This window comes from Dipteris shenzhenensis, chromosome 6, assembly GCF_047967505.1.
Source record: "Dipteris shenzhenensis isolate YYH24624 ecotype China chromosome 6, Dip_SZ_1.0, whole genome shotgun sequence".
Taxonomy (NCBI): Eukaryota; Viridiplantae; Streptophyta; class Polypodiopsida; order Gleicheniales; family Dipteridaceae; genus Dipteris; species Dipteris shenzhenensis.
The window spans coordinates 35,248,621-35,275,803 of NC_141601.1; the positions used below are offsets into that span (position 1 = coordinate 35,248,621).

General features: G+C 45.0%; 1 protein-coding gene across 1 annotated transcript in view; it reads left to right on the top strand.

Moving 5' to 3' along the window:
• LOC147901109 (exopolysaccharide production negative regulator) overlaps positions 1–27,183 on the top strand; it is a 54,208-nt gene that overhangs the window by 25,971 nt on the left and 1,054 nt on the right. The window contains exons 3-4 of the mRNA XM_087375927.1: positions 26,682–26,807; positions 26,952–27,082. Of these exons, the coding sequence (XP_087232053.1) occupies positions 26,682–26,807; positions 26,952–27,082 (257 nt within the window). The remainder of the gene's footprint in view (positions 1–26,681; positions 26,808–26,951; positions 27,083–27,183) is intronic.

Consider the following 27,183-nt stretch of genomic DNA (forward strand, 5'->3'; position numbering starts at 1 on the left):
AAGAGGAGTTCCCTCTGTGAGGAGTGCAGCAGAAATGAACGGAAGACAGAGAGAGAGAGAGAGAGAGAGAGAGAGAGAGAGAGAGAGAGAGCACGCCTCACACACACACACGCACACACACACACCAAACTGAGAAGGAGTGAAAGGAGAGAATGGCACAGGAGAACTACAAGTGATCTCTAGAGCGAATCCCGCTACAACTGGGGAAAAACCTCGGAACCAACGGGCAGACAGCTCAACAACCAAGAGAAAAGGGAGCACAAGGGAGTGGATGAACTGCTCCACTATCCTGCTCCTCAAGCGCTCACTGGGCTGGCTCTGCACCTCTGCCAAACCCCTGCAATGAAGTGATGAAATGAAGGGAGGGGGGGAGGCCTATATATAGCCCAGCCTCCCCTAGTCGGCCAGCCTCCTAGGGCACCGACCAGCACATGAAAGGGGCCGACCCACCTATAGGGCTGACTACTGCCCTATAAAGAGGGCTCAAGCCCCCAGCCCATGGCCAGCAAGGTGGCCGACCTGCAACCCTCTGCTCCACAGCCCATAAGAAGGGCTCTAAGAGGTGCCTAAAGGCAGCCCCACAGGGTATACCTGCCCACGCACCTCTGTACCCTGCCTAGGAACCACCATAGCCTCCGTGGCAATGCATGAGGCCTTGGACAGCCACACTACCCTACTTTCACGGGGGGCGGGCACACCCACAACACAGGCCCTCACTCTCTGCACTATCCTCACTCACTGGGCGGGCACACCCACAAGCAAGGCCCTCTCTCTAGGTGACATTATTTTTTACAAGAACATTACTTCATTAAGTATGAATGAAAACTGTGAGAGCAAGCTCAAATGCAGGAGAACATCATGCAATGCATGAGGAAAAAACAGCTCAAAATGAGCTAATAAAGAACCAAGGCGCAGGCCCTCACTCTCTGCACTATCCTCACTCACTGGGCGGGCACACCCACAAGCAAGGCCCTCTCTCTAGGTGACATTATTTTTTACAAGAACATTACTTCATTAAGTATGAATGAAAACTGTGAGAGCAAGCTCAAATGCAGGAGAACATCATGCAATGCATGAGGAAAAAACAGCTCAAAATGAGCTAATAAAGAACCAAGGCGGAGGCTGAAAATGCCATCTCAACCCTGAAGGAGACTCAGAGGACTAAGGAGATCCTCTCCAAACACTGAAAAAAGTAACTCTCTTGGCAGTGGCTGCTCTTTAGGATCCTTGCATACTCGCCCAAATGGCTTTCAGAGTGTGTATTGTGTCGGTCCAAATACTGGCCATAGTCTGGGAAGTGTGAACCTGGATACCCTCCATCGCCTCTGTACACCTGGCTCTCCAAATATGCCAAGCTGCAATGCTAGCCAAAATCTCCCAAGACGTGTCTACTGAGGCATGAGCAGCTCTGAAAGGAGTGAAGGGAACATCCTGGAGGGAAGAAGACTCCACTAAGTGTCGCCGTACAATGAAAGCTGGATTTGGATCATGTCCCTTGAAAAACACCTGTGGGCTAGTAAGAGATAACCAAGCCACTGAACCCAGGGTCATATAGAAAGGTGTTGTATGAAAGATGCTGAAAATCCTAGCAACACCTTTCCAGATCGTCCTCGCCTGTCTGCACTCCGAAAGGCAATGCTATACTGACTCAACTACCATGTGACATTAGGAGATGTTAACCTCCAAAACCCCCTCTCAGCTTCTAGATGGAACAAAGACGCTAGGGAGTTGGGTGTGGCGTTGGAACAAGTGGAGGAATCCGTTTTGTGATGCTCCACAGTTGAAGACCACCACATGTACTGTTGAAGAATCCCCCTCGTGGCGGGAACCGCCTCAGCACGATCATTGAAAACTTGGAACTGTTGCTCCCAGGCCACAGGTGCTAGGTACACTTCTTTGGTCTGGTAATGGTACTACACTTATCTGAATAGGTACCTGTAATATTGGTAGATTTTGCAATCAAGTAAGGATTGGTATTTTATAAAGTAGGTTTTATTTAGGAAAGCAACATGGATTTGATAATTAGAGATTTCTTATTTAATTCAATGCTGGCAACTGAGCAAATTCTTTTGGTATGTACCAACATACAATTCGATTCAATGAAAGGAAAAGTGTACCAACCTACAATTAGATTCGATGAAATGAGAAGTGTATCACTTATGCTATGTGGTTGAGTGTTAATCAAGTCTTGCGCTATATTTTACTGATTTCCTTAGGGAGGGGACCTCCAACCTAATTGTCATAGGATTATCCTAGACAAGATGAAATGAGGATAAGAGACAATTTGGATGAGAGTCATAGTGTAAGAAATCACTGACCCCATATGTGAGCCCCATGTGAAGAGTACAAAGGGGCAGTCACAATCTGTAGGTTAGGCAAGGCAGGCAGAGATGGTGAGCAACTGCTGCAGTTCTCAAACAAAGGTGAGTGTCATCCGATTAGGATCGCAGATTGCAACCACTGGGAGCAGCAAATTCGGCAGCAAAAGCAGGCCACTTGAAAGGCATGCAAGATTGATCTGTTTAGTTAACAAAACTGATAGGTACAGTCAACAAGTTTGACTTGTTGGTTGGGTTAAGAGTGTTGACCAAATTGGTTGACTTGTAACTTCCGAGAAGCACATGAGGTGGGCCAACTTTCTTTCTATGTTTCATTTTCAGATTGTGTATGTGCGTGGAAAGAAGAATGTGGTTGCAGATGCACTTTTGCGAAAGCCCACCGAGACGCAGTGTCTGTTAAGCCGCAAGTTTCAGCTGTTACCATTGCATATCATGATGAGCTTGATGCCATGAAGGATCAATATGCCAATGATGCTCATTTTGAACGTGTTTATGATCAGTTAGTCGATGGCCAGAGGCATGAGCACTATACTCTCAAAGAAGGTTTTCTGATGATGCATGGTAAATTATGTGTCACACACCAGTTGAGGCCAAAACTTTTGACCGAGAGTCATGCCCCACCTTATGCAGGATACAGAGGCATTGATTCTACCATCAGAGCCGTGGAGCATAATATCTTTTGGCCGACCTTGAGGCAGAATGTTGAGACTTATGTCAGGACATGCATCACCTGCCAGAAGGTGAATATGACAAACAGAAGCCGGCTGGACTTCTGCAGCCTTTACCTATTCCCGATCGACTTTGGCAGAGCATTGCCATGGATTTCATCTTCGATCTTCCACGTACATCATCAGGACATGGTGGGATATAGACCATTATTTGCAGATTCAACAAGCAGGCCCATTTTATTCCCGTACGGAAGAAGATTATAGACCATATGGCGAGACTTTTTATGTCTTATGTGTTCAAACATCACGGGATGCCTCAATCGATTGTCGGTGATCGAGACCCGCGGATGACAAGTGTTTTCTGGAGAGGTATCTTCGAGAATATGGATACCAGGCTGGATTTCTCATTCTCTTTCCATCTTGAATCTGATGGACAGTCAGAAGAAGCCAACTCCACTGCCCTTGATCTTCTCAAGTGTTATGTTTCGGATCAGCAATCGAAATGGGAGCAATTTCTGCCACTTGTTGAGTTTGCATACAACAATACTGTACATTCATCTACAGGGAAAGCACCCTTTGAGATTGTGGTAGGAGAACGGAAGGTATCTCCCATTTTGCATACCAAAGAGAAGATTTTTGAATCGTACATGTTTGTGGAAAGTTTGGATGTTGCCTACCAGAAGGTGAAAACAGCCCTCCAAAAAAGCCAGGAGAAGCACAAACGGGCAGCAGATAAACATCGCCACGAGCTACTCTTGAAAGAGGGTGATTGGGTGCTGCTGCGTTTCCAGAAAGCACGACTCAGGAAGATGAAAGGCAAGGAAAAAGTGTACACAAAGCTGAAGATGAGTTTTATGGTCCTTTTCCAGGTTTTGAAAGGATCAATGACGTATCTTATAGGCTGAAGCTACCTGAAAATTGGACCATACACAAGGCCTTTCATGTGAGTTTATTGAAGCCTTTCCATGGCAATGTGCATGCTGACCTGCTTCATGAGGATCACCCAAGGTTGAAGAGTAGGATGAAATCTTGGTTCCGGAACAGATTTTTACACATATGGAAAGAAAAGTAAGAGGTAGAGTTTCCGGTCGCTACTTGGTGAAGTTCAGGAACTATCCTGCACTGGATGCAAAGTGGATGGAAGAAGGTGATCTGGCAGAGTCACCTCAGATTTTGCAGCTCTACCTGGATGCATTTCAGCTTGAGCCCACTGCGGTGTAGGCTCCTATAGGTTCAGCAGAGCAGAGACCTGGTGCTTGAGAGGAGGGTAGCACCTCCCCTTCCTTGATACAAACTGCTCACGTATCTAGAGATCGCTTGGTGACACCGATTGTTTCACCCGAGATGTTGCTTGTTGACAATATTTCTACCGTGAGATCTCCATGATGGGTGTTTGCGACACTCCACATAGAGGATGCATTGATGTATGGATGGACTCTCGAGCTCTCCTAGCCCATATTATCATTATCGTACAGATGATGTATATTCTGCTATGAGCTATTTCTACCTACTTTTATTATTCTTTATTTTCCTGTAATTTCTTAAGCAACCTAAGTAGTTTGCTGTTTTAAGAGGAGGGTATGTGACGGGGACGTGAAAAGTCTTTTGTAACTTAACCCGTGCTTAACTCGAGATTAACTGTGGTTACGTTTAGTAATAGTTTGGCTCGGGGGGATTGGCTAGAGGAAGTGCATACTTCCTGCACCCACTAGGTCCTAGGGCAAGGCAGCATGTGTTCTCTCCAACCTACCATCTCTCTCCCTCACCCTCCTGGAGCATTTTCAGTCTGCAGAAGCTCTGTGTGTGGATTTTGATGCATGTTCTTGCTCTTCTTGCCTGCATGTTGCTGCTCTGACCTCTTCCATAGCCCTTGCACACAACCCAATGCAGCCCTATTGTTGTATGGCCCTTTGGTGCGAATCTCAAGGCAGTTAGGTTGCTATTCGACTACTGTACGAATTGTACGGACAGCTTGTATAGTTGTAGGGATCCTTTGCACGCAATTCAAGGTGGGTGTGCTCCCCGAGGAGGCTTTGATGAAGATTCCGAGGCAGGCTTGCTTCCCAAGGAGACTTTCTCTGACGCAGATCTTGAGGCAAAGACTTTGGGGCAAATCTGTTGCTTTTTATCCTCTATAGCTCTTTCTAACTTGACTTCCGCTCTTTATCTCGCCCTTTTTCTCTTCACTTGGAGGCTAGAAGACACCTGCACCTAGCTGGGAGCTTGGACAGGGGATAGGTTGCAAGAGCAGAGCTTGCCCCTCTTCCACGATAGTGGGTACATGGTTATTGTCTTCTTCTTGTTTGCCTCTCCTTCGTTTGAAGTTATTTGCTGTGTTTTTCGTGTGCTTCGAGTCCTATTTGTTTCCCACAGGCTTAAGTAAGTACTCAGAAGCAACGGTGTGCCAGGGAAAGGCCAAGGGACAGTGTTGTTGCATGTGAAAGCCTTGAGGCTACCTTGAGCGCAGCTACATGTTGGTTTGGATGCTTGGATGCCTTTCAGTTGGGTCAAGTCAAAAGTGGATGCCTAAGATTGCCTTGCCAGTTGGATTCTAGTGGTGCAGTGTGGAATAGATGCCCATAAGATAGTTAGAGGATTTACAGAGAGGAACGGTACATGGGTGAGCCCTTGGTGTAGAGCATTTCCATTCAGAAGCATTAAATAAATACCGAAAGGGGCACCAAGGCATTTGGGGTCAGTGGGTGTATTGTGTATTGTTGTCACTGAGCAAGGGCATTCTAGCCTCCCCATTGTTGATGCTGAAGTTTATTTCTAAGTATTGTTAAGTGGTTGAAGTGATTGAAGTTTGCATTGTGGCTATTGATGAGGTTTAAGATTGAGTAGACGAGGATTACTGCCCTTTAGATTCTGGAAGGCCGGTTACAACACTCCTAATAACCGCCACAGAACTCACATTTCCACGGTGGGCAGTCACTCTGAAGTGCCCAGGAGCTCACACAGTGTGGTGTGGGGAGTGGAATCGGAAACTTCTTAACTTAATGTGCATCAGATAGATGTGCAGGCAGACTCATCAATAGACAATGAACCAGCCAGATATAGAAACCACCAAAATAATATATTTCTGTCCAAAGCTATGGACACAATACAAAAGAGATAGATCCAGAGTTCCACCAATGGTGTGGTCCTTTGATCTTACCACAAGGTACTTCTCCTATCCGCCGACTATCTCTAGACTCGAGCCTGCGTGCTCCACCTCGAGCGTATTCCATATCTCAGCACCCTGCTACCTTGGTAGGCAGCCTAGGGTTCAGCCTTGTGAGCTAAGTCTGCAGCAGCACCTCCAGCACTCCTTTACCTCTTGATTGTAGGCCAAAGGATGAGAGTAAGCTTCTCCTATCTGCTTCTCTGATGGCTGACCCGCTGGATATGAAGAATGAGGCTGGATGCCTCCTTTTATAGGCCCAAAGGGCCCCTTGAAGTGGCCGACTGGCCTGCCCTAATATGGCCGACCAGTCTACCAAAAAACAGACCCCACAGGTGTGAGTTGGAGAGTGAGAGCTGAAAGCAATAGTTGCAAATAGAAGAGTGTAATACAACTGAAGAGTGGGATAGGTTTTGTCTAAGTGACAAAACCTTATCCTTCACTAATCGTAGTTAGTGAACTAACTGTGGTTAGGGGGGAAAACCCCTAAAATGAGGGAAAAATGCCCCTAACCTACTTATTACATTACATTGGTCATTGCTAAATTATAACAATAATTCTAACACCCCCCTGCAGTGCCAATGTCATGTACAAGGAAATGATCAATCACCAAAAGGAGATAAGTTCAGGGCATTGCGAAATGCCTCAAACTTTTCACCTGGAAGTGCTTTGGTGAAAATGTCTGCAACATTGTCATGTGTTGACACATAGATCATACTAATCTCTCCTGCATGCAACTTCTCTCTGACGTAGTGATAGTGAACCTCAATGTGCTTCGTGCGAGCATGAAGCACAGGATTCTTTGCCACTGCAATAGCACTTTGACTATCAGTGAGAATTGGAGAAGGACCCTCCAATGAAAGATGAAGATCAGCAAATAAACGATGCAGCCAAACACATTCAACTATCGCTGTGAAAGCTGCCCTGTACTCAGCTTCACATGAGGAGGTAGCCATTGTAGACTGCTTCTTGCTCAACCAAGAAATACAAGCTTTGCCCAAAAAGGAACAATTGCCACTTGTGGACTGCCTAGTGTCATAGTCTCCAGCCCAATTTGAGTCACTGTAGGCATGCATCTGCAAGTCACCCCTCCTCAGAAACATCAAGCCAAAAGACTTTGTACCTTGCAAGTAACAGAAGATGCGTTTTACAGCCTGCCAATGCATAGTCTTTGGGCTGTGCATATACCTGCTCACCTGAGAAACTGCAAACTGAATATCAGGTCGTGTATTGCAGAGACAAATGAGGCATCCAACAGCTTGACTATAGAGTGTGACATCAATTGATTCACCTGCATCATGCATTGTAAGCTTCAGCCTCGGCTCCATGGGAGTAGCTATGGGCTTACAATCCTGCATGTTGAATCTGTCCAAGAGTTTTTGTACATACTTGGATTGAGACATAACGATGCCACTTTTCTCTTGAGTGAACTGGATCCCCAAATAAAAGTGTAGCAGCCCCAAATCTGACATGTCAAAAGTGGTCTGCAATTGAGCTTTAAAATCCCCAAATCTGACACGATTATCCTCATTTGACCCTGTGAGCAATAAGTCATCTACATAAAGAATGATGACTAAAATATCCCCCCCATCCTTCTTGATGTAGAGGGTGCTCTCAGTTGGACTATTATGCAGCCCCTTACAGGTCAGAAAGGCATTGTCTCCATTAAGGAAAGCTGTTTTAATGTAACTGATGAACATTCCATTCAAAATTTGCAGCCATGGTTACAACTAACCGGATGGTTGTCATTCTGGATGTAGGAGCAAATGTCTCCTCATAGTCTATGCCCTTTTTCTGAGCATATCCTTTTGCAACCAGCCTTGCCTTGTACCGATCAATGGACCCATCTGGCTTTCTTTTGACTTTGAAAACCGACCGTGTACCTATGGCATGTTTACCTGGTGGCAAATCCACAACTTCCCATGTCTGATTTTTCTGAATGGACTGCAATTCATCGTGCATGGCATTCATCCAATGCACATTATCGTGTGCTTCTTCAAATGTCTCAGGTTCCTCCTCATCAAGAAGAGTATCTGCATAAGCTGATTCAACTGAAAGAGCTCCCCCCCCATGCCTTACTGCACTACGAGTTCTGCCAGGTAATGAAGCATCAATTTTACTCTCCCTGAGAGTTTGTAACAGCCAATTTGGAACTGTTTTTGCTGCATGTATATCTGCAATTTCTTGTTGAACAACCTCTTCCATTGCTTGTGGAGGTGGTAAGACATCCTGTGGCTGAATCGGAGCATGTGGAGGTATATGTAAATTGTGATTTACATCATATATATCAGCAGGGGAACCCAAGGCAATGGGTAGTAATCCCTCAAAGACATCATCGGAAGAAGTATGCATATCAAATTCAGCTTGAGTGTGAGCTGAATTTTCTGAAAATATAACATCTCTACTGACAATAATCTTGCGTGTGACAAGATTGTAGAGACGGTAGCCCTTGCTCTCAGCACTGTACCCAACAAAAATGCATTTGATTGCCTTATTAGACAACTTATGCCGAAACTCAACGGGCACATGAGGATATGCAAGGCATCCAAAAACACGAAAATGGTCCACAGAAGGCGTTCTCCCTTTCCAAACTTCATAGGGAGTCTTGGTCTCAAAGCTTTTGTGGGAGCCCGATTCAAAACATAATTGGCACACATGAGACCTTCAAGCCAAAATTTGTGAGGCAATTTTTTGCTTTTTAGCATGCATCTATCCATCTCCATAAGAGTACGGTTTTTTCTCTCAGCTTTGCCATTTTGCTGAGGGGTTAGCCTCACTGTAAGCTGATGTGCAATGCCCTTGTCTTTCAAAAATGCATTAAAATCTGTAGACAAATACTCCCCTCCTCTATCTGTGCGTAATGTTTGTATCTTGAGTCCTGATTCATTCTCAACTATGGCTGCAAAGTGTTTGAAAACCATAAACACTTCTGATTTGCGTTTCAGCCCATAAACCTAAGTGTAGTTGGAGTAGTCATCTATAAAAGTGACAAAGTAAAGATGACCACCCAATGATGGAGTCCTCATGGGACCACAGACATCACTATGAATAAGCTGTAATTTTCGAACAGCTTTTACTGATCCATCCTTCTTGAAAGGAAATCTGTGCATTTTACCAAGAATGCACCCTTCACAAGCATGTGGAGGAGGTGTTTCAAGAGGAGGCAATGCATCAACCATAGCATGTTTTTGAAGTGTCATCAAGGTGCCATAATGCATGTGTCCATATCTGGCATGCCATAACTCCGCATGCTGCATAGCAGCAGTAGGAGTGGAAACTGCAAGAGCATGTGCTGGTCTTTCTCATACATGTCAAGCTGAAAAAGACCACGTAACAAAGTGCCAGACAATCTCAAGGCATAGTCATTCTCTCTGTCATGGACTGCACACTTGTCATCTTCAAAAATGACCTGAAATCCAGCTCTGTTAAGAGTGGACACTGAAAGTAGATTTTTTGTGATACTTGGCACATACAAGACGTCAGAAATTTTGAATGTTGAGCCATCAATGGCTGTAAGTTCAACTTCTCCTGTACCACGAACTGAATAGGAGGAGTTGTTGGCACATGTGACCTTTTTACCAACGGGAGGTGGATGCAGAGATGTGAAAAGATACTTCCTAGAAGTGATATGCTTTGAGGCACCGCTATCAAAATACCATGCATTTAGTGTCTCATTGACACTGAAAGCTGATGCATCCTTGGAAGAATCATAACTACATGTCAGAAAAGCATAAGAGTCATCATTACAAGTGGCTGTAATATCTGGAGCAGCCAACTGAGAGTGTGAAATGCAAGACAAGAAGGCATAGTCGTGTTCCACAAAGTTGGCTGTAGCTTGCTCATTTTCAGATGCATGAGGAGCTGAATCTGAAACAGCCATACCGGAGCTGTTTTTCTTTTCTTTTGCAAGCCTCTTCTTGCATTCTCCAATGTAATGACCTGGCTTTTTGTCGTAATGACATATACTCTTCTTCTTGGGCTTACCTGCATCACCCTTAGCCTTTTGAGAAGGCTGTCCTGAACCACTGGAAGGCTGATTTGCTGATGTCTTTGCTTGTCCCTTTCCTTTAGGCTTGAATTTTGAAAGCATGGCATGTTCAACTGCTCGTGAAGCCATGATTTTCCTGGTCTGCTCTTCTTGCAACAGAAGTCCTATCAACTCGTGAAAATTGAGAGGAATTGCACCCCCCCTCAATGACAAATTTAGCAAGGTATGAAAGCTGAGATAAGACTCAGGAAGAGAATTCAGAGCACTGGTAATCATCTTTGAATCAGGAATGATCTCATCAATATTCAGCAATTACTCTCGTAAATCCTGCAGCTTTGTGAGGTGCACTGACATGGAGTCACCCTCTTCCATATGTGTATGAGATAATTCTCTTTTCAAAAAAGACACCGTGGCATCATTCGGAGCTGCATACATGCTCTCCAAAATATCCCATGCTGCCTTTGAGGTCTTACACGACCGGATATGCGGAATGATGAATCTTTTCACTGAAATAGAAATACACGACAAAGCTAAAGCATCACGTGAATCCCATCTCTTTTGCTCTTGAGTAGTAGGTATAGCTGCACCAATAACTTGTCCTGCAGCTGTACCCTGTGCATGACCTTTGCCTCCTCCTTGCTGGGGAGGGGTATTAGGTGCCACATTTGCTGGCCGGATCTCATCGCCATTTACATAGTCCCACAAATTACGGGAAATCAGAATGTTGCGTACCATAAAACTCCAGAGGGAGTAGTTGGTACCATCCAGCTTATCCTCTTGTGAGAGACCACTGAACTGGAAATCATTCTGATTTTGTTGGGCCGTGTCTGAGAAAGAAAATACAGCAAATGCAAATCTGAATTCCCTTGTTGGGAATGGAGTACACAATTCCCAAAAAAATACAGCCAAACACTGGCTGAAAATGCAACTCAAATCTCTGTAATGTCTCTATAAGAAATCTGCCAGAGCATCCAATCTCTCCCAAAACCTGCCAAAAGTGCTTCAAAACACTTACAGAAAGGCAGTGTGAACTGAAACCTGCAAAATTGCTCTCCCAACACAAAAGCCCCAATTTGTGGCTTGAAATTGCAACCAGAAAGGGGCAAATGGTCTAAAAGCCCCAAATGTTGCACAAATTGCACTCTGCCTACAAAAGCCCCAAATTTCAATGCAAAATTGCAGTGTGATTGCAAAAGCCCCAAATTTTTACAATTCTCTGCGACAAATGCAAAGTCTGTCCCCAAATACGGAATGCCCCAAATTCTTGCAAGATCTTAGCCAAACAATGGCTCTCTGTGCAAATGCCCATGAGGAAACACCTTCCAGAGTCCACCTGCAAAGAAAAAATCTGCAGAAAGTACGGCCTCTTCAGATTGTACGGAACTGTCAGTATGAAATTCATACAATGTACGGCTGTACGGTTGCTGCTGCTGCTGTTGTACGGTGCAGATGTACGGCTGTACGGAGCTGTTGAGCTTGGAGCAGGGAGCTTGCGAGCAAGGAAGCAAAGAGCATGATCTTGCTGCTCTGATACCAAATGTGAGTTGGAGAGTGAGAGCTGAAAGCAATAGTTCCAAATAGAAGAGTGTAATACAACTGAAGAGTGGGATAGGTTTTGTCTAAGTGACAAAACCTTATCCTTCACTAACCGTAGTTAGTGAACTAACTGTGGTTAGGGGGAAAAACCTCTAAAATGAGGGAAAAATGCCCCTAACCTACTTATTACATTACATTGGTCACTGCTAAATTATAACAATAATTCTAACAATAGGCCCCTATTTATTGGGCTGTGGGCACATCTCTAAGGCTGTGTGCTCCTTGCCTTTAAGTATGGGCCCAGCCCCCTTGCTTTGTGTGCCAGCCCCCTCCCACTCCCCTCTATACATAGGGCTTTGAGCTGGCCTATGTGGCCGACCAGTTTCCTGGTGCTACCCACTGCAGCCCCTCCCTTCCCTGCAACACTTGTGTTGCTGCCAGGTGCTCTTGCAGGCCCTTAACTTGCTCATAGCTCTTCTCATCCCAAGCGCTTTTGGCCCGGGATTCTCTTTGTACCTACTGCTCCAGATCTGCCCTCTTGCAGACCCGTTCCATCCCTTGGATGCCCCGCCATCTGCACTGTAATTGGCGCCGTCTGTTGCAGCCTTCTTCTCTTGTGAGGTGCTGCCCATGTGGCAGCCCCCACTCTCTCTCTTCTCTAGGCATCTTCTGCCCTAGGTCTCCCTCCCCCACGCTCTCCTCATATGGGGGCTTACAGATGGGGAGGCGACCTTTCCAACACATTGAACACTCTAATGATGAGGATTTGTTTGATGCCACAGAGTCCTTGGATACTCTAATGATGAGACGGTGAGAACACTTGATGCAGATGAGGCTCCTAACATTGGAGCCACGAAGGGAACTGATTTCCCTTTTGATTCGGGTGGTGCTACTGATCATGATATTCATGGTATGCAATCAATTGACATTTAGTGACTAGTCCACTCGTGGCATGTGAGGTTGTAGGCCTATATCTTTTCTTGTGAAGCATCAGGTTGCTATGCCTTTTCATGCACGTGAGGATGCTAGTGGTAATGCTCCTATGGACTAAGAGAAAATTCATTGGGATGCCCAACCAATTGCTAGGATGCAAGGATCAAGTTCTCTGATGATGATGAATTTGTAGGTGATCTCTTGGCATTAAATATGGGCCTAATAGATACTGTCTTGGGTTGTAATTGGTTGAAATCATTGGGGAAAATCAGCATGGACTTAAATGCCTTGTCACTCAGCTTTGTCTACAGGGGTAGATTTGTCACATTGCATGGTATTGCAACCTCTAAATTGGAGATCATTTCAGCAAGGCAGCTGGCGAGAGAGCTCAGGAGGGAGTGTGCCATCTATGCGCTGTATGTGTCAGTATCTCGGGAAGGTAGAATCCCCCATGTTCAAGATTGTGATATGCGGAAATTGCTCTTTGAATTTGCAGATGTGTTTGCTGATATGCCTTCACCCAAGGAGAGATGTTGATTATGCCATAGTCTTGGAGCGTGGCAGTAAGCCAATTAATAAGGCCCCGTATTGTCTCTCTAAGGTAGAACGAGAAGAGGTGGCAGCACATGTGTGAGAATTGCTTGAGAAGAATTTTCTCTCATAGCACTTCTCCTTTTGCATCCCTAGTACTCCTGGTAACGAAGAAAGACGGTTCATACCGCATGTGCATTAACTACAGAGACTTGAATAAGGCCATTATCAAGAATTCCCAAGATCAATGACCTGTTGGATGATCTCAAGGGTGCTCAAATTTTCACGAAGATTAATTTGAGGTCAGGCTACCATCAAATCAGAACGAAACAAGGAGATGAGCACAAGACAATCTTTTGCACAAAGAGGTTTCTATGAGTTCAAAGTGATGCCTTTTGGATTGACCAATACACCGGCTACTTTCTAGGCACTCATGAACAAGATGTTGCAGCCTCTTCTTTACAAATGTGTGTTGATATTTTTTGATGACATCCTCATTCAGCAAGGATAAGCAGGAACATACCAGACATGTCAGGCAAGTGTTGGAAATTTTGAGGTTGCATCAGCTTTATGCTAAAGCCAGCAAGTGCACTTTCATGGCAAAAGAGGTTGAGTATCTTGGTCATATTGTGAGTAGGGATGGAATTTGGGTGGATTCAACCAAGGTCAAATCCATACGAGAGTAGCTACAGAATCTCACCCACTTAGATTCTGTGGCCGCAGCCATAGATTCCCACACAACTCAGAGGCTTTTTGGGTCTTGCCTCTTTTTACAGGAGATTATCGAACAATTTGCCAAGAGGGCAGCCTCTCTCATTGACTTGTTGAAAAAGTATGCCTTCAAGTGGTCAGAAGAAGCACAACTCAGTTTTGAGGAGGCCAAGGAATTGAACTATCATGTTTATGATCGGCTATCCTACATGCTTTTGAGAAATGGCACCACTACCTATATGGTGGCAAGATTAAGGTTAAGACAGATCATAGGACACCCAAGTACTATCTTACACAGTGCAATTTGTCCATGAAGCAGAAGTGGTGGTTGGCTGCAGTTCAGTCCTACAATTTCGACTTTGAGTATAGGAAGGGAAAAGAAAATGTGGTTGCCGATGCCTTGCCTAGAATGTGGATTCTGTTGGGGTAAAGGCACTGGCCACCCTTGTAACAGTTTTATTCTAGTACTACTAAGTACGCTAAGTACACATTGTACTTAGGTACTTAGTGGTCCTAGTCTTATCCACAGATATATATATATACTAGTGTGTGTACTTGGGGAGGTACCACTCGTTGTTTATCCTCACCCACTGGTGTGTGACTACTGTGTGTGTGTCTCCTCACTCCCTACTTCTACTCACTCCGGTTCTCCGTCAACTGGTATCAGAGCCAACGGGCTCTCTCTCCCTCTCTCTCCTCCCGTCATCCTCTTCCTCACCCTCAGCCAAGGTGCTGGGTTTGACTTCCGTCACGGGATCTTCTTCGCGAGAAACAGGACGCTCTCTCTCAGCCAACGGGCTGGCCCAAGGAGCGCAATCACTTCTATCGCGAGCTTCCTTCAGCACGAGCAGCCTCAGCTGCATCCAGCTCGCGCGAGGTGTGCGAGCAAGGCAGCAGCATAGGCTCGAACAGCGCGCAACCAACAGGCAGCTGCAGGCAAGCAGCCGGCAGCATCTAGCACGCGAGGCAGGCAAGGAGGAGGCGGCGTGAGCAAGCTGCTCACGGGCAGTCGCAAGCAAGCGGGAGCAGGCGCGCAGCGGCGCGCTAACGCGCAGGTCGGCCAAACCGGCCGACACAGGTCGGCCAGGCTAGACAGCCCGACAGGCCCATTCAGGCGGCCGACAGCCAGTCGGCAGCCAGCCGACTGGCCCATCTCCTCCTCTTCGTGGAATCCAGCATCGAAAACGCAGGTGCAAGTACAGAAACTGCTGTACTTGCCCTGAAAAACGTGCTGAAGTTATCCAGCAAGGGCTGCGTGCACTCCAATCGAAGCAGGAACAAGGTACTGTACTTGTTAAAAAGCAGGTACAGCAGCAACGGCTGCACTCATCTCGAAAGTACGCTGTAAGTACATCAATTTTGTGCAGTTCTCCGTCAAGCGTGCAAAGGTACGCAAGGTACGGGTGCACCCTATGCAAGGGCACACATTGCTGTACTTTCCTGCTCTTCGACAGCAGATTTTATTTCTGCGTTAACACGCACATCGAGGAGGATCTTTGAGTCTCACTGGGCTCATACATTGAGGAGGAATTCTTTACTGTTTATTCGTTGTCCACGGGACAGCACTGTACTTCGCCATTGGCATATGAGCCAGGTACTTTGTTGATTTACATCGTACTTTCATTCCTGCCCTTTCATTTTCGTACCTCGTACTGCAAACTTGCACGTACAGGTGTTCTACTTGGGGCAGGGCTTACACTCGCACTGAGGCTTAGCTTATGCCGCAAACAGTGTCGAGACAGGTCTTATCACTTGGCCAGTGATTGTACACAGTGTTGGCACTGGGTATGTGCATTGGTCAGATCTGTTTAGACACATGCAGTGTATGCTATTGGATGCAGGTCAAACGACATGCAGTCACATGCCTTGTGAGCAGTAGCAGTTGATGCCATTTACTGTGTTAATGCACGGAATGTGCCGTCAATTCAAGGGGCTTTTGATGCTATTATGCGTGGACAAATGCTTTAGTTTGTTGCTGCAAGTACATCCACATTTGGTACAGATTTGGTCGATTTTGACCAAGTTTGACTTTCGTCAAATTTGGGGCTTTTGTTGCCTGACCGGCAATCTGTCAAGTGGGAGCACTCTACATGCATCAGACTATCTCGTGGAGCACTACTATGCTTTGAAAGTGCAAATTTGACTTACAGCGTTTAGTCAACGGTCAATCTTTTCTAGATTGGAGGTCAAATCTCTGATTTTCTTCGTGCATTCAAAGGGCTTTTGAGCCACCTCACTTCCAAACTGTAAATTCAGTTGGGGGGGAAGTTTCTGGAGCATATGGAGGTCTAAAATCAGGGATTTTCATCAAAAATAAGAGATTTACTGTTTTTTGACAGTCCGGGACTGTCAAACAGCAGGTTTGACCATATTGACTATCAGAAAAGTCAAAAAGTACTGCTTTTTTTTTATTATATCAGTTCTGGGATTTTTCTGGAGCGATTTGACGCAGCTGTACCGCACTTTCGCCAGCGAAAAAGACAGGAACAGCTTGCTGTACTGTTTCTGCAGCAAGTGGGAGAAAAATATTCAGTTGGTTTTGTGCCACTGAAACAGTACCAAGTTCACTTTTGATCGTACTTCCGCTGCGGGAGAATTTTCTGGGAGTGACTGGTGCTTCATTGCACGCCTACAGGGAGTCAGGCGGTTCCATTGAGGAACAAACTCTACTTTCTTTACCATGAGTTCCGGCAGCGACGTGTCGTCCTTGTTCCAGATAAAGAAGCTCGAAGGAGCTAAAAACTACGACATATGGAGGACACAATGCTACAATGTGTTGATGCAGAAGGACCAGTACAAGCCTATAAAGGAGAAGGGTGTTAAGCCCTCCAACGTTACTGATGAGCAGTGGGAGAAGATGGACAACTTGGCCATGTCGACCATTATGCTTACAGTTGTTGATTCACTGGTTGTAGGCATCAGGGATGAACCTACTGCGTGGAGGATGTGGAAACGTCTTGAGGATACTTATGCCAAGAAAAGTGCCACGGGAAAAGCTTACTGGCTGAAAAAGCTTGTTTGTCTTCAAATGAAGGAGGGGACACCTATGTCCACTCATATTATTGAGTTTAACAGCATATTCAGCCAGGTGATCAACCAGGGGTTGAAGCTCGATGATGAGCTGAAAGCTACACTCATCCTATGTTCTCTACCTGAGTCATGGGACACATTCAGGACTTCTACCAGCAACTTAAATGCCATTCTGTTATTTGCAGATGTGGAGAGTGCTCTTCTACAGGAAGAGATGAATAGAAAGAACAATGCTGTTGGGAAGTCGAATGCTTTGAATGCACGCAGCAGGTCCAAGACACGTGGAAACTACAAAGAAAGAGAGAGGAGCAAGTCCCGCTCTAAAAGTGATCTTGTATGCAACTATTGCGGCAAGAAGGGACATATTGAGAAAAAGTGTTTTCAAAAGAAGAACGACCTGAGAGCCAAAGAAGGCAAGACTCAAGGCAAGTCTAAGGGCAAGGAAAAAGAGGAGCTGCATGTTACTTATGTTAGTGACAGTGACAGTGGACGTGAGATATGTTTCACCTCTTCACTGGAGGCTCATACACTTCATGCTGGTGATGGATCAGATATGCTTTCCTGGATTATAGATTCAGGTGCTTCCTTTCATGTTACACCCTACAGAGATCTGTTTGTCAGATATGCAGGAGGGCAGAAGGGAGTTGTCTTTCTTGGTGATAACCATGCATGTTCGATCATTGGCATAGGTGATGTCAGGCTTGTTCTTGAAAATGGCCAACAGTTAATGCTCAAAGGAGTCAGGCATGTCCCTGAAGTGAAGAAGAACTTGATTTCCACAGGTTTATTGGATGACGATGATTATCAGACCACCTTTGGCAGTCAGAAATGGAAAATCAGCAAAGGGGCAATGGCTATTGCCAGGGGTCCTAAGGTTGATACTTTGTATTTACTTCATGCTGGACATTGTCCGCATTCCGATGTAAATGCCGCCGAGCTGCCAAAGATTTCATTGTGGCATAGCCGGCTTGGCCATATGAGTATTAAGGGAATGGAGCAATTGGCTCATTTTGGTTACTTGCCGAGTCTAAAATTTTCAGTTTTAAAGAAATGTGAATTTTGTCTCTACGGTTGTCAAGTACAAATACCTCATAAGAGAAGGTCAGATCAGAAATTACAGCTCTTGGAGCTTGTACATACAGATGTGTGTGAGATGCCTACACTCTCTTTAGGAGGTTCTAAGTACATACTGTCATTCATAGATGACGCCACCCGCAAAGTGTGGGTTTACACTCTCAAAAAGAAGAGTGATACGTTCAAGGCTTTCACTAAGTTTGTTGCACTGGTCGAAAATGAGACAGGCAATAAACTGAAAGCTTTACGATCTGACAATGGTGGAGAGTATTTGTCCAAAGAGTTTCAAGAATTCTGTGAGGCAAAGGGTATTCAAAGGGTGTTGTCTGCACCATATGATCCTCCACAGAATGGTACTGCTGAAAAAATGTTCAGGACCATTCAAGAGAAAGTCAGATCCATGTTGTCACATGCTGCACTGCCCCACACATTTTGGGCTGAAGCTGTAAAGACAGCTGTGCACCTTATTAATAGGTCACCAAACAAGAGACTATGTGGCGGTGTGCCTGAACAGGCATGGATGGGTAAGCCTCCGTCTTACAAACACCTACGGGTCTTTGGTTGTGTCGCGTATGTGCATGTACGCAGGGAGGACAGAACTAAACTGGATCCAAAGTCTCTTAAATGCATATTCCTGTGACAAAGGTGAGATGGGCTACAGGATTTGGGATCCCAAGAACAGAAAGCTTATACGCAGCAATGATGTCGTGTTTGATGAAACCATCATGTTCAAGGAACCTGTTGTACAGCAGGGACCTTTAAAAGTAACTATTGATGATGACAGGCATCATGGGCAACACAGACAAGCTGTAAATCAGCCACAACAGCAGCATAACCAGCCATTAAATGATGCTGCAGCAGGTCCTAATGGACAGCCAGGTATGGCAGAAGACATCCCAATGGATGAGGCACAGTTAGGTGATCTTCCTGACATGCAAATGCAGCCAGGAGACATGGGACAGCCACCTTATCTGGGTGATGAACAGGCTGGACAGCCAGCTCAAGACGATGGTCATTGGGTTAGAAGGTCAACCAGACCGACGCGGCAGCTAGAAAGATTTGTTCCAGGCATTGATTATTTGATGCTCACTGATTGTGGAGAGCCTTCATGCTACAGAGAGGCTAGGCAGAGGGCAGACAAGGTTCAATGGGATCTTGCTATGAAGTCTGAAATGGACAGTCTTCACAAGAATGGCACTTGGGAATTGGTATCCTTGCCTACTGGTAAGAAGGTACTGCCATGCAAATGGGTTTATCGACTTAAGGTCACACCTGGTGAAAAGCCAAGGCATAAAGCCAGACTGGTTGCCAAGGAATTCAAGCAGGAATATGGTGTTGACTTTGATGAGATATTCTCTCCTGTCGTTAAGATGACAACTCTCAGAACTGTATTAGCATTGGTTGCACATGCAGATATGGACTTGGTCCAAATGGATGTCAAGACGGCATTTCTTCATGGTGATTTACATGAAGAGATTTTTATGTAGCAGCCAGAAGGTTTTACAGTGAAGGGAAAGGAGAAGCTTGTGTGCAGAGTCCAGACTGAAGAAAAGTCTTTATGGTCTTAAGCAGGCACCCAGAGAATGGTATCATAAGTTTGATACATTCATGCGAATCCAAGGTTATAGGAGAAGTGACATTGATCACTGCTTGTATATCAAGAAAGCTTCAGATGGCAGTTTACTGATCCTCATTTTGTATGTGGATGATATGTTGATTGCTGGAAAATCTCATAAGGAGATCAATGCCTTGAAGAAAAGATTGCACCAAACCTTTGATATGAAGGATCTTGGTGATGCCAACCATATACTGGGCATGCGGATACTTCGGGATAGGGAAAAGCGGTTGCTATACTTGTCTCAGAAGGAATACATTGGCAAGGTCTTGCAGAGATTTCACATGGAGGGGGGGAAGAGTATTGGTACTCCATTGCCTCCTTATGTGAAAATCAGTGTTTTGGACAGCCCTCAGACAGATGCCGAGAGGGCTGAGATGTCAAAGATTCCGTATGCATCAGCGTGTGGCAGTCTCATGTATGCTATGGTTGCAACCAGGCCCGATATTGCGTTTGCAGTGGGAGTGGTTAGTAGATACATGGCTAAACCTGGCAGGAAGCATTGGGATGCAGTGAAAGGTGTCATGAGATACCTGAAGGGTACACAGGACCTGTGTATATGTTTCGGCAATCAAGATGCAAAAGTGCAGGGTTATACAAACTCTGATTATGCCGGTCACCCTGATACCCGAAAGTCTACTACCGGATATGTTTTCACTTTCACTGGAGGTGCAGTGTCATGGGTATCTAGAATGCAGCAGTGCATTGCTCTGTCTACTACAGAAGCTGAATATATTGCAGCCACTGAAGCATGCAAGGAAGCTATATGGCTATCTCGGCTAGTGGCAGATTTGGGCTACTCTAGTGATACTCCATTGTTGCATTGTGACAGTCAGAGTGCCATACAGTTGGCACGAAATCCTGTTTTTCATGCAAAGACGAAGCACATCGACGTGAAGTATCATTTTATCAGGGAGGTGCTTGAGAACAAGCAACTTCAGCTTGTGAAAGTTCACACTGATGACAATCCAGCAGATCTGTTGACCAAAGGATTGGCTGCTGAGCGGTTTGCACACTGCAGACGGCTTATGGGTATAGGATAAGCAGACCAATTGGTCTTGTACATGATGATGTATATTGCTGTTTTTTTTTTTTACTCTCTCTTATGGGCACATTGCCTTTAAGTGGGAGGTTGTTGGGGTAAAGGCACTGGCCACCCTTGTAACAGTTTTATTCTAGTACTACTAAGTACGCTAAGTACACATTGTACTTAGGTACTTAGTGGTCCTAGTCTTATCCACAGATATATATACTAGTGTGTGTACTTGGGGAGGTACCACTCGTTGTTTATCCCCACCCACTGGTGTGTGACTACTGCATGAGATACCTGAAGGGTACACAGGACCTGTGTATATGTTTCGGCAGTCAAGATGCAAAAGTGCAGGGTTATACAGACTCTGATTATGCCGGTCACCCTGATACCCGGAAGTCTACTACCGGATATGTTTTCACTTTCACTGGAGGTGCAGTGTCGTGGGTATCTAGAATGCAGCAGTGCATTGCTCTGTCTACTACAGAAGCTGAATATATTGCAGCCACTGAAGCATGCAAGGAAGCTATATGGCTATCTCGGCTAGTGGCAGATTTGGGCTACTCTAGTGATACTCCATTGTTGCATTGTGACAGTCAGAGTGCCATACAGTTGGCACGAAATCCTGTTTTTCATGCAAAGACGAAGCACATCGACGTGAAGTATCATTTTATCAGGGAGGTGCTTGAGAACAAGCAACTTCAGCTTGTGAAAGTTCACACTGATGACAATCCAGCAGATCTGTTGACCAAAGGATTGGCTGCTGAGCGGTTTGCACACTGCAGACGGCTTATGGGTATAGGATAAGCAGACCAATTGGTCTTGTACATGATGATGTATATTGCTGTTTTTTTTTTTTACTCTCTCTTATGGGCACATTGCCTTTAAGTGGGAGGTTGTTGGGGTAAAGGCACTGGCCACCCTTGTAACAGTTTTATTCTAGTACTACTAAGTACGCTAAGTACACATTGTACTTAGGTACTTAGTGGTCCTAGTCTTATCCACAGATATATATACTAGTGTGTGTACTTGGGGAGGTACCACTCGTTGTTTATCCCCACCCACTGGTGTGTGACTATTGTGTGTGTGTCTCCTCACTCCCTACTTCTACTCACTCCGGTTCTCCGTCAGATTCATGGGATTCAAGAAGAATATATGCAGAATTCAAAGGCAGCTCTTATATTTTTGGAGTCACAAGAGCCTTCAAGCCAAGGGCATGTTGGATTTAAGCTGCATCATGGGCTATTGTACTGCAAGGACAGAATTTATCTTGTGCCAGCAGACTCGAAGTATAGACTGCTGGTTTTGCACGAAATGCACTCATCTCCTATGGTAGGACATGTGGGTATCACTAAGACATATGAAAAGATCAAATAAAGCTTCATTTGGGATGGCATGTGGCGGGATGTGGTTAAATATTCACTGAATGCTTCTCTTCCCAACAGAATAAGGTGGACAATCAGCTACCCGCAGGTCTTTTACAGCCATTGCCTATTCTCGAAGGCAAATGGACTCACATAGCTATGGATTTCATCACAGGGTTGCTTTCTACAGAGAGGGGATGGGATAACATTTATGTGGTGGTGGATAGAATGACAAAACATGCTCACTTTATACCCACTAAGACCCAGTATTCAGCATTAGAGGTTGCTTCGCAATTTATTGAGCATGTTTTTAAGCATCACGGCTTTGTCAGTGACAGAGATGCAGAATTTATGGGTCACTTTTGGCAAGAGTTATTCATATCAGTGGGTACTCTCCTCACACCTAGCACTGCTTACCACGCTGAGACAGATGGATAGTCAAAAAGGGTGAACAAGGTGGAGGAATACTTGAGGCACTTTTGTCATGATACATAGAAGTCATGGGATAAGTAGTTGGCTCTTGCTGAATTTTGTTACAACATACCAAGGACCTTTCTATTGGCATGAGCCCTTTTGAAGCAATGTATGGATGCAAGGTTGGGATGCTGCCTTTTATTTCAGACATGGCTGTGAAAAATCAGCAAGCAAGAAGTCACTTGGAAAGAATGGATGCCCTTCTGGAATTGGCTAAGAAGAATATGCAGGCCCTTCTGGAATTGGCTAAGAAGAATATGCAGGATGCCCAAGCCAAGCTGAAGAAGTATGCGGATGAATGCAAGAGGTATCTGTCTTTTGAAGGAGATTATGTGCATTTATGCCTCCATAAGAACTGTTATGCCTCGCTGAAAGGTAACACCAGCACGAAGCTTTCTCACAGGTATTACGGTCCCTTCAAAATCATCTGCAAAGTTGGAGAGATGGCATACGAGTTGGAACTACCCAGCACCTCCAAGATTCATTAATGTGTCCTTGCTGAAGCCGCATATAGACAGCATGTCAAGTTCTTCTTGAGCTACCAACTATGGACGAGGAGGGTCACATCCTCTATGTCCCGGAGTGCATCATGGGTTTCAGAGACCATGTGCTCCGAAACAAGGTCTACATAGAGTATCCCATCAACTGGCATGGACTCCTTGACGATGAGAATTCGTGGCAGCCAGAAAGCATTGTCTAGGACTACCCCTATCTACCAGGCTGAATTAGTAGTTGTGGTTGACTTTTTTTTGGACAGCCAGGATGTAAACTTTTGGGGGCGAAATTCTATGGGAAGGGATGGCTGTAATGAAGGGCGAAAAAGGGCTATTTTAGAGGCTCATTAGAGGCCTTCTAGGTGACTATGTAAGTCCCCATGCACCACTCATTGTACACTTTTTTGATGTGACATCTATTCCCATCTCCCACCTCCTTCCTCCTACGTGCTGCCTCCACTCTCTCTCCCAATCTCTCTCTATCTTTCTCTTCCCCTCACCTTTTCTCTCTCTTCCTCTCCCTCTTACCCCCTTACCTCACTTCTCACTCCTTCTCCCCCATTCTCTCTCTTCTCTTGCCACTTCTATCTCCTTCCACCAATCTGTCCCTACCCCCTTCCTTACATGTTGCTGCATAGGTTGGCAAGTTTTTGTACTTGAGATTCATCTATGTATATCCTTCTATTTTTATACATCTGAGTACTCTGGATTCCCCTCTTAAGTTGAAGTAAAGCACATATGTTTGAGTTGTGTTCCACATTAATGTGGAACACAACTCCAAGATTCATTAATGTGTCCTTGCTGAAGCCGCATATAGGACAGCATGTCAAGTTCTTCAGCTTATGAAAGCTTTTCCATTGGAGCATGATCCACCTACTAGTGGTCGTGCTAACTCTACTAAATAATACATATACGTGCGTGGGCGTGCGAGCGCGCCTGTGTGCTTTCTTCATTAGTGTCGAGATAACTTGTTAAGAGAATTAACATTAAATTTACAAGGACAAGTGTCAACCATATAAACCTTCTTCCAAACACGCTAAACACCAATGGAGTTCATCTTAATGGATTTAGAGACTGTACCATCCCAAAGACAGATTCACTCAATTTTTCATTGAGTGCTTATTTGTTCTCCACCTAAGACAAGAATATACAAGTCCATTCATGGGTATTTGCGGTCCATGGCATGGATGTCCACATGAGATCTGCTATACAGTCAGCAGCAATCCGTACAACAGCCACACAGGCTGTACAGCAGCCTGCAGACGTGTCTAATCTTTCAACGAGTTTTCTTCATGAGATTTGACATAACTGGTTAAAAGAATTAACATTAAATTTACAAGGGCACATGCCAACCATATAAACATTCTTCCAAACATGCTAAACACAAATGGAGTTCATCTTAATGGATCTACCATCCCAAAGACAGACTCACTCAATTTTCATTGAGTGCCTATTTCACAAATTTTTTGTCCATCTAAGACAAGTATCTATTCATGGGCATCTGCGATCCATGGCATGGATGTCCACATGGGATCTGCTGTGCAGTCAGCAGCAGTAACAATTCGTATACAAGCTGTATGGCAGCCTGTAGACCAGTACAGAGCCTGCAGACAGGCGCAGAGGTTCAGGAGCTGACAGAAGTAGGCACATCACGTCTGAGAAGTCGGCATGTTAGATGTGGCAGGACGGTGCAGACATGCTGATGTGGCAGGTTGGTACAGACGGGGGCAGCAGAGGGTTGGCCAATCTGTGCCAATCAGCTGTCACAGATTGGGTCAGTCTGTAGCAGTGCCAGTCGGCTGACATCATCCCTCTCTTTGCATCATTCGAGCATCTGCCCGTAGTTCCTGGGGCTTCAGCAGTAGCTCCACCTCCTGTTCCCCTGTGGCAGCAGTAGTTCTTACAGCTTCAAAGGCAACCACAAGCCATGGAACAGTAGCACCACTCAGTCCTCAGCAGCATATCCAGTCCCCATAGCTTCTTCTGTGACCATCCTCTCACAGGTTCAAATCTTGCCTGGCCTCTACAGCATAGCCTCAGTCATAGCCTCAGTCATGGACAGTTTCATAGCCTAAATTTCAATGAAGAGCTCGTGAAAGGATACGTAGAACAGACCTAGAACAATGTGACTCCTGAGGTACTTGTACGTCTGAGTAAGTATGTTATTGCATGATTGGAGAAACAATACTTGATGAATGATTGAGCGAAATACTTGAAGAGGTTCCCCCAACCTGTACCTAGACTATCAAGACTATACCAAAAGAAGGATAACATGTCTATAAAACCCTGAATCACAGAGCTACTTATGGAACCACAGGCAATATTCCCTTTCTATCAAAGTTGCCAGGGAATGCCGTTCTATAGCTATGAACGTTGGAACGGCGTTCTCTTCACTGAGCTTGAAGAGAACATCTGTGGAACGTTTGGTCTATGGAACGGCTATGGAACGTTCCACATCCCTTGTGGAACGTCTAGGGAACGTTCCCTAAGCTGTTCCTTGCATGCAGATCATCCAGATGATGGAGATGATGAAGAGGATGAAGAGGGCAACAACCACAATGCTGCAGATCATTGATGTTGACAGTGTGGAGTGGATCATGCGTGTGCAGCTAGTTTTTAAAGTTCTACGTAGTAGGAGGTCTCACTCCTTTTCTTGTATCCAGATTCAAGATTCCAAGACTCAACATAATCCTATATGCTTGTGCCTTGTCTCTGATGGTTTGCTTTTGTATGCCATTGGTAAGCTACAATGATTTATCTAGATTCTATTATCAATGATTATGCATGAATCATGATTCATTATAAGATTCAGTATTGACTTTATGTCCCGAGTCTTGAGTCCTTACTCCAAAAGCAATTGCAACTCTTTTGAGTCTTGGATTCTAAGTTAAGCTTTCTAATGTATAGAATAGTATGTTTGTTTATGGGTATGGTGATGTGGCGTTCCCTTCCCGTTCACATTCCCTAGGATTTGGGCGTTCCTGTGCACCAGGGGGTCGATGTTCCATTGCCGTTCACGTTCCCTAGTTACTATGCTTTCTATACCAAGCTCACCGTGGAGAAAAGTGCAAGCCAAAGGAGTAGATGAGGCATCTCACGATGGTCGCTGTATTGGCCCTAAAACATTTCTGCTAGTCCAGAGGTTGAATTCCACTCTGACTTCATTCTCAGGTGTATAGCTATAGCAATTGGGGAATTCTCATTTACGAGGTAGTCTCCCATGGATGAACCCTTTGCTTTGTAAGGCGATCCTTTGTTAGGCTTACCAATCCCACACGGACACATCTAGATTATTTCTTCAACCGACATACTTGTAGAATGCAGGCGAGATAAGTGCAGGCAGGCTAATGATACGAGGGGCTTTCTAGTTTTGTGCCCCCACAGACCAGAGTTTGTCAAACCCCTCTTCCTAAGACTTCTAGCTGAGGCTTCCTTTAGCCATAGATTTCAACTGAAGGAGCAAAGATTTGAGTTGGGCTTTTGGCGAGCTCCTTTCCTATAATGGCTGCAATCCAATTCATCTCATGACGCTTTCGTGTGTTTTGTCATGCAAATTTGATTGCGTTCTTTAAAGTTTCAAAATATTTCTCCGAGTTAATTCAGAGTACTAATGTGGATTTCGATCAGGGTATCTCTGTGATATCATTGGCTCTATATTCATGTTTCTCTTCAGAGCTTGCTTTTGGAAGGGACATCCCGTGCTGTTACTGATTGTGACTTTGCTTGAATAGGTTGAAATTGATCCCTATTTATCAGGGCTGACTGTTCAAGCAGCAGCTGAGGTCCCTCGAGAAGCACTACCAGCTGATTGCAGGCCGGGTTTTGGTGCAGCATGGGCTTTAAAGGAAAAGTATCAGGTGTGGATGAGTAAGCAATTATCTCATTTAGCTCGTTATGATAACCAAGAAGGGCATTATTCTGTGGTGTATCTATTGCAATACCTGCTGGCTGATTCGCACTGGAAGTGTTTGAACCTGTTGCTGAAGATTTTATTTTTGCAGATCAATGGGACCTATCCGTGTAAATATACTCCTGGAAATTTGGAAATGGTAGAAATTGCAGAGGAATTCTTTGCACATTGTAAATCAGAAAAAATCACATTTTTGAAGCTGATCAAGCAAGTTTGGATTCTGTAAGTATTCAGAATACTTATATCATGAACACTAGTAGGAGCCAGGGCTTCTGTTTTGGCTCACAGCATTGTGCATAGCATTGGGGTTTAATATGTTTTTA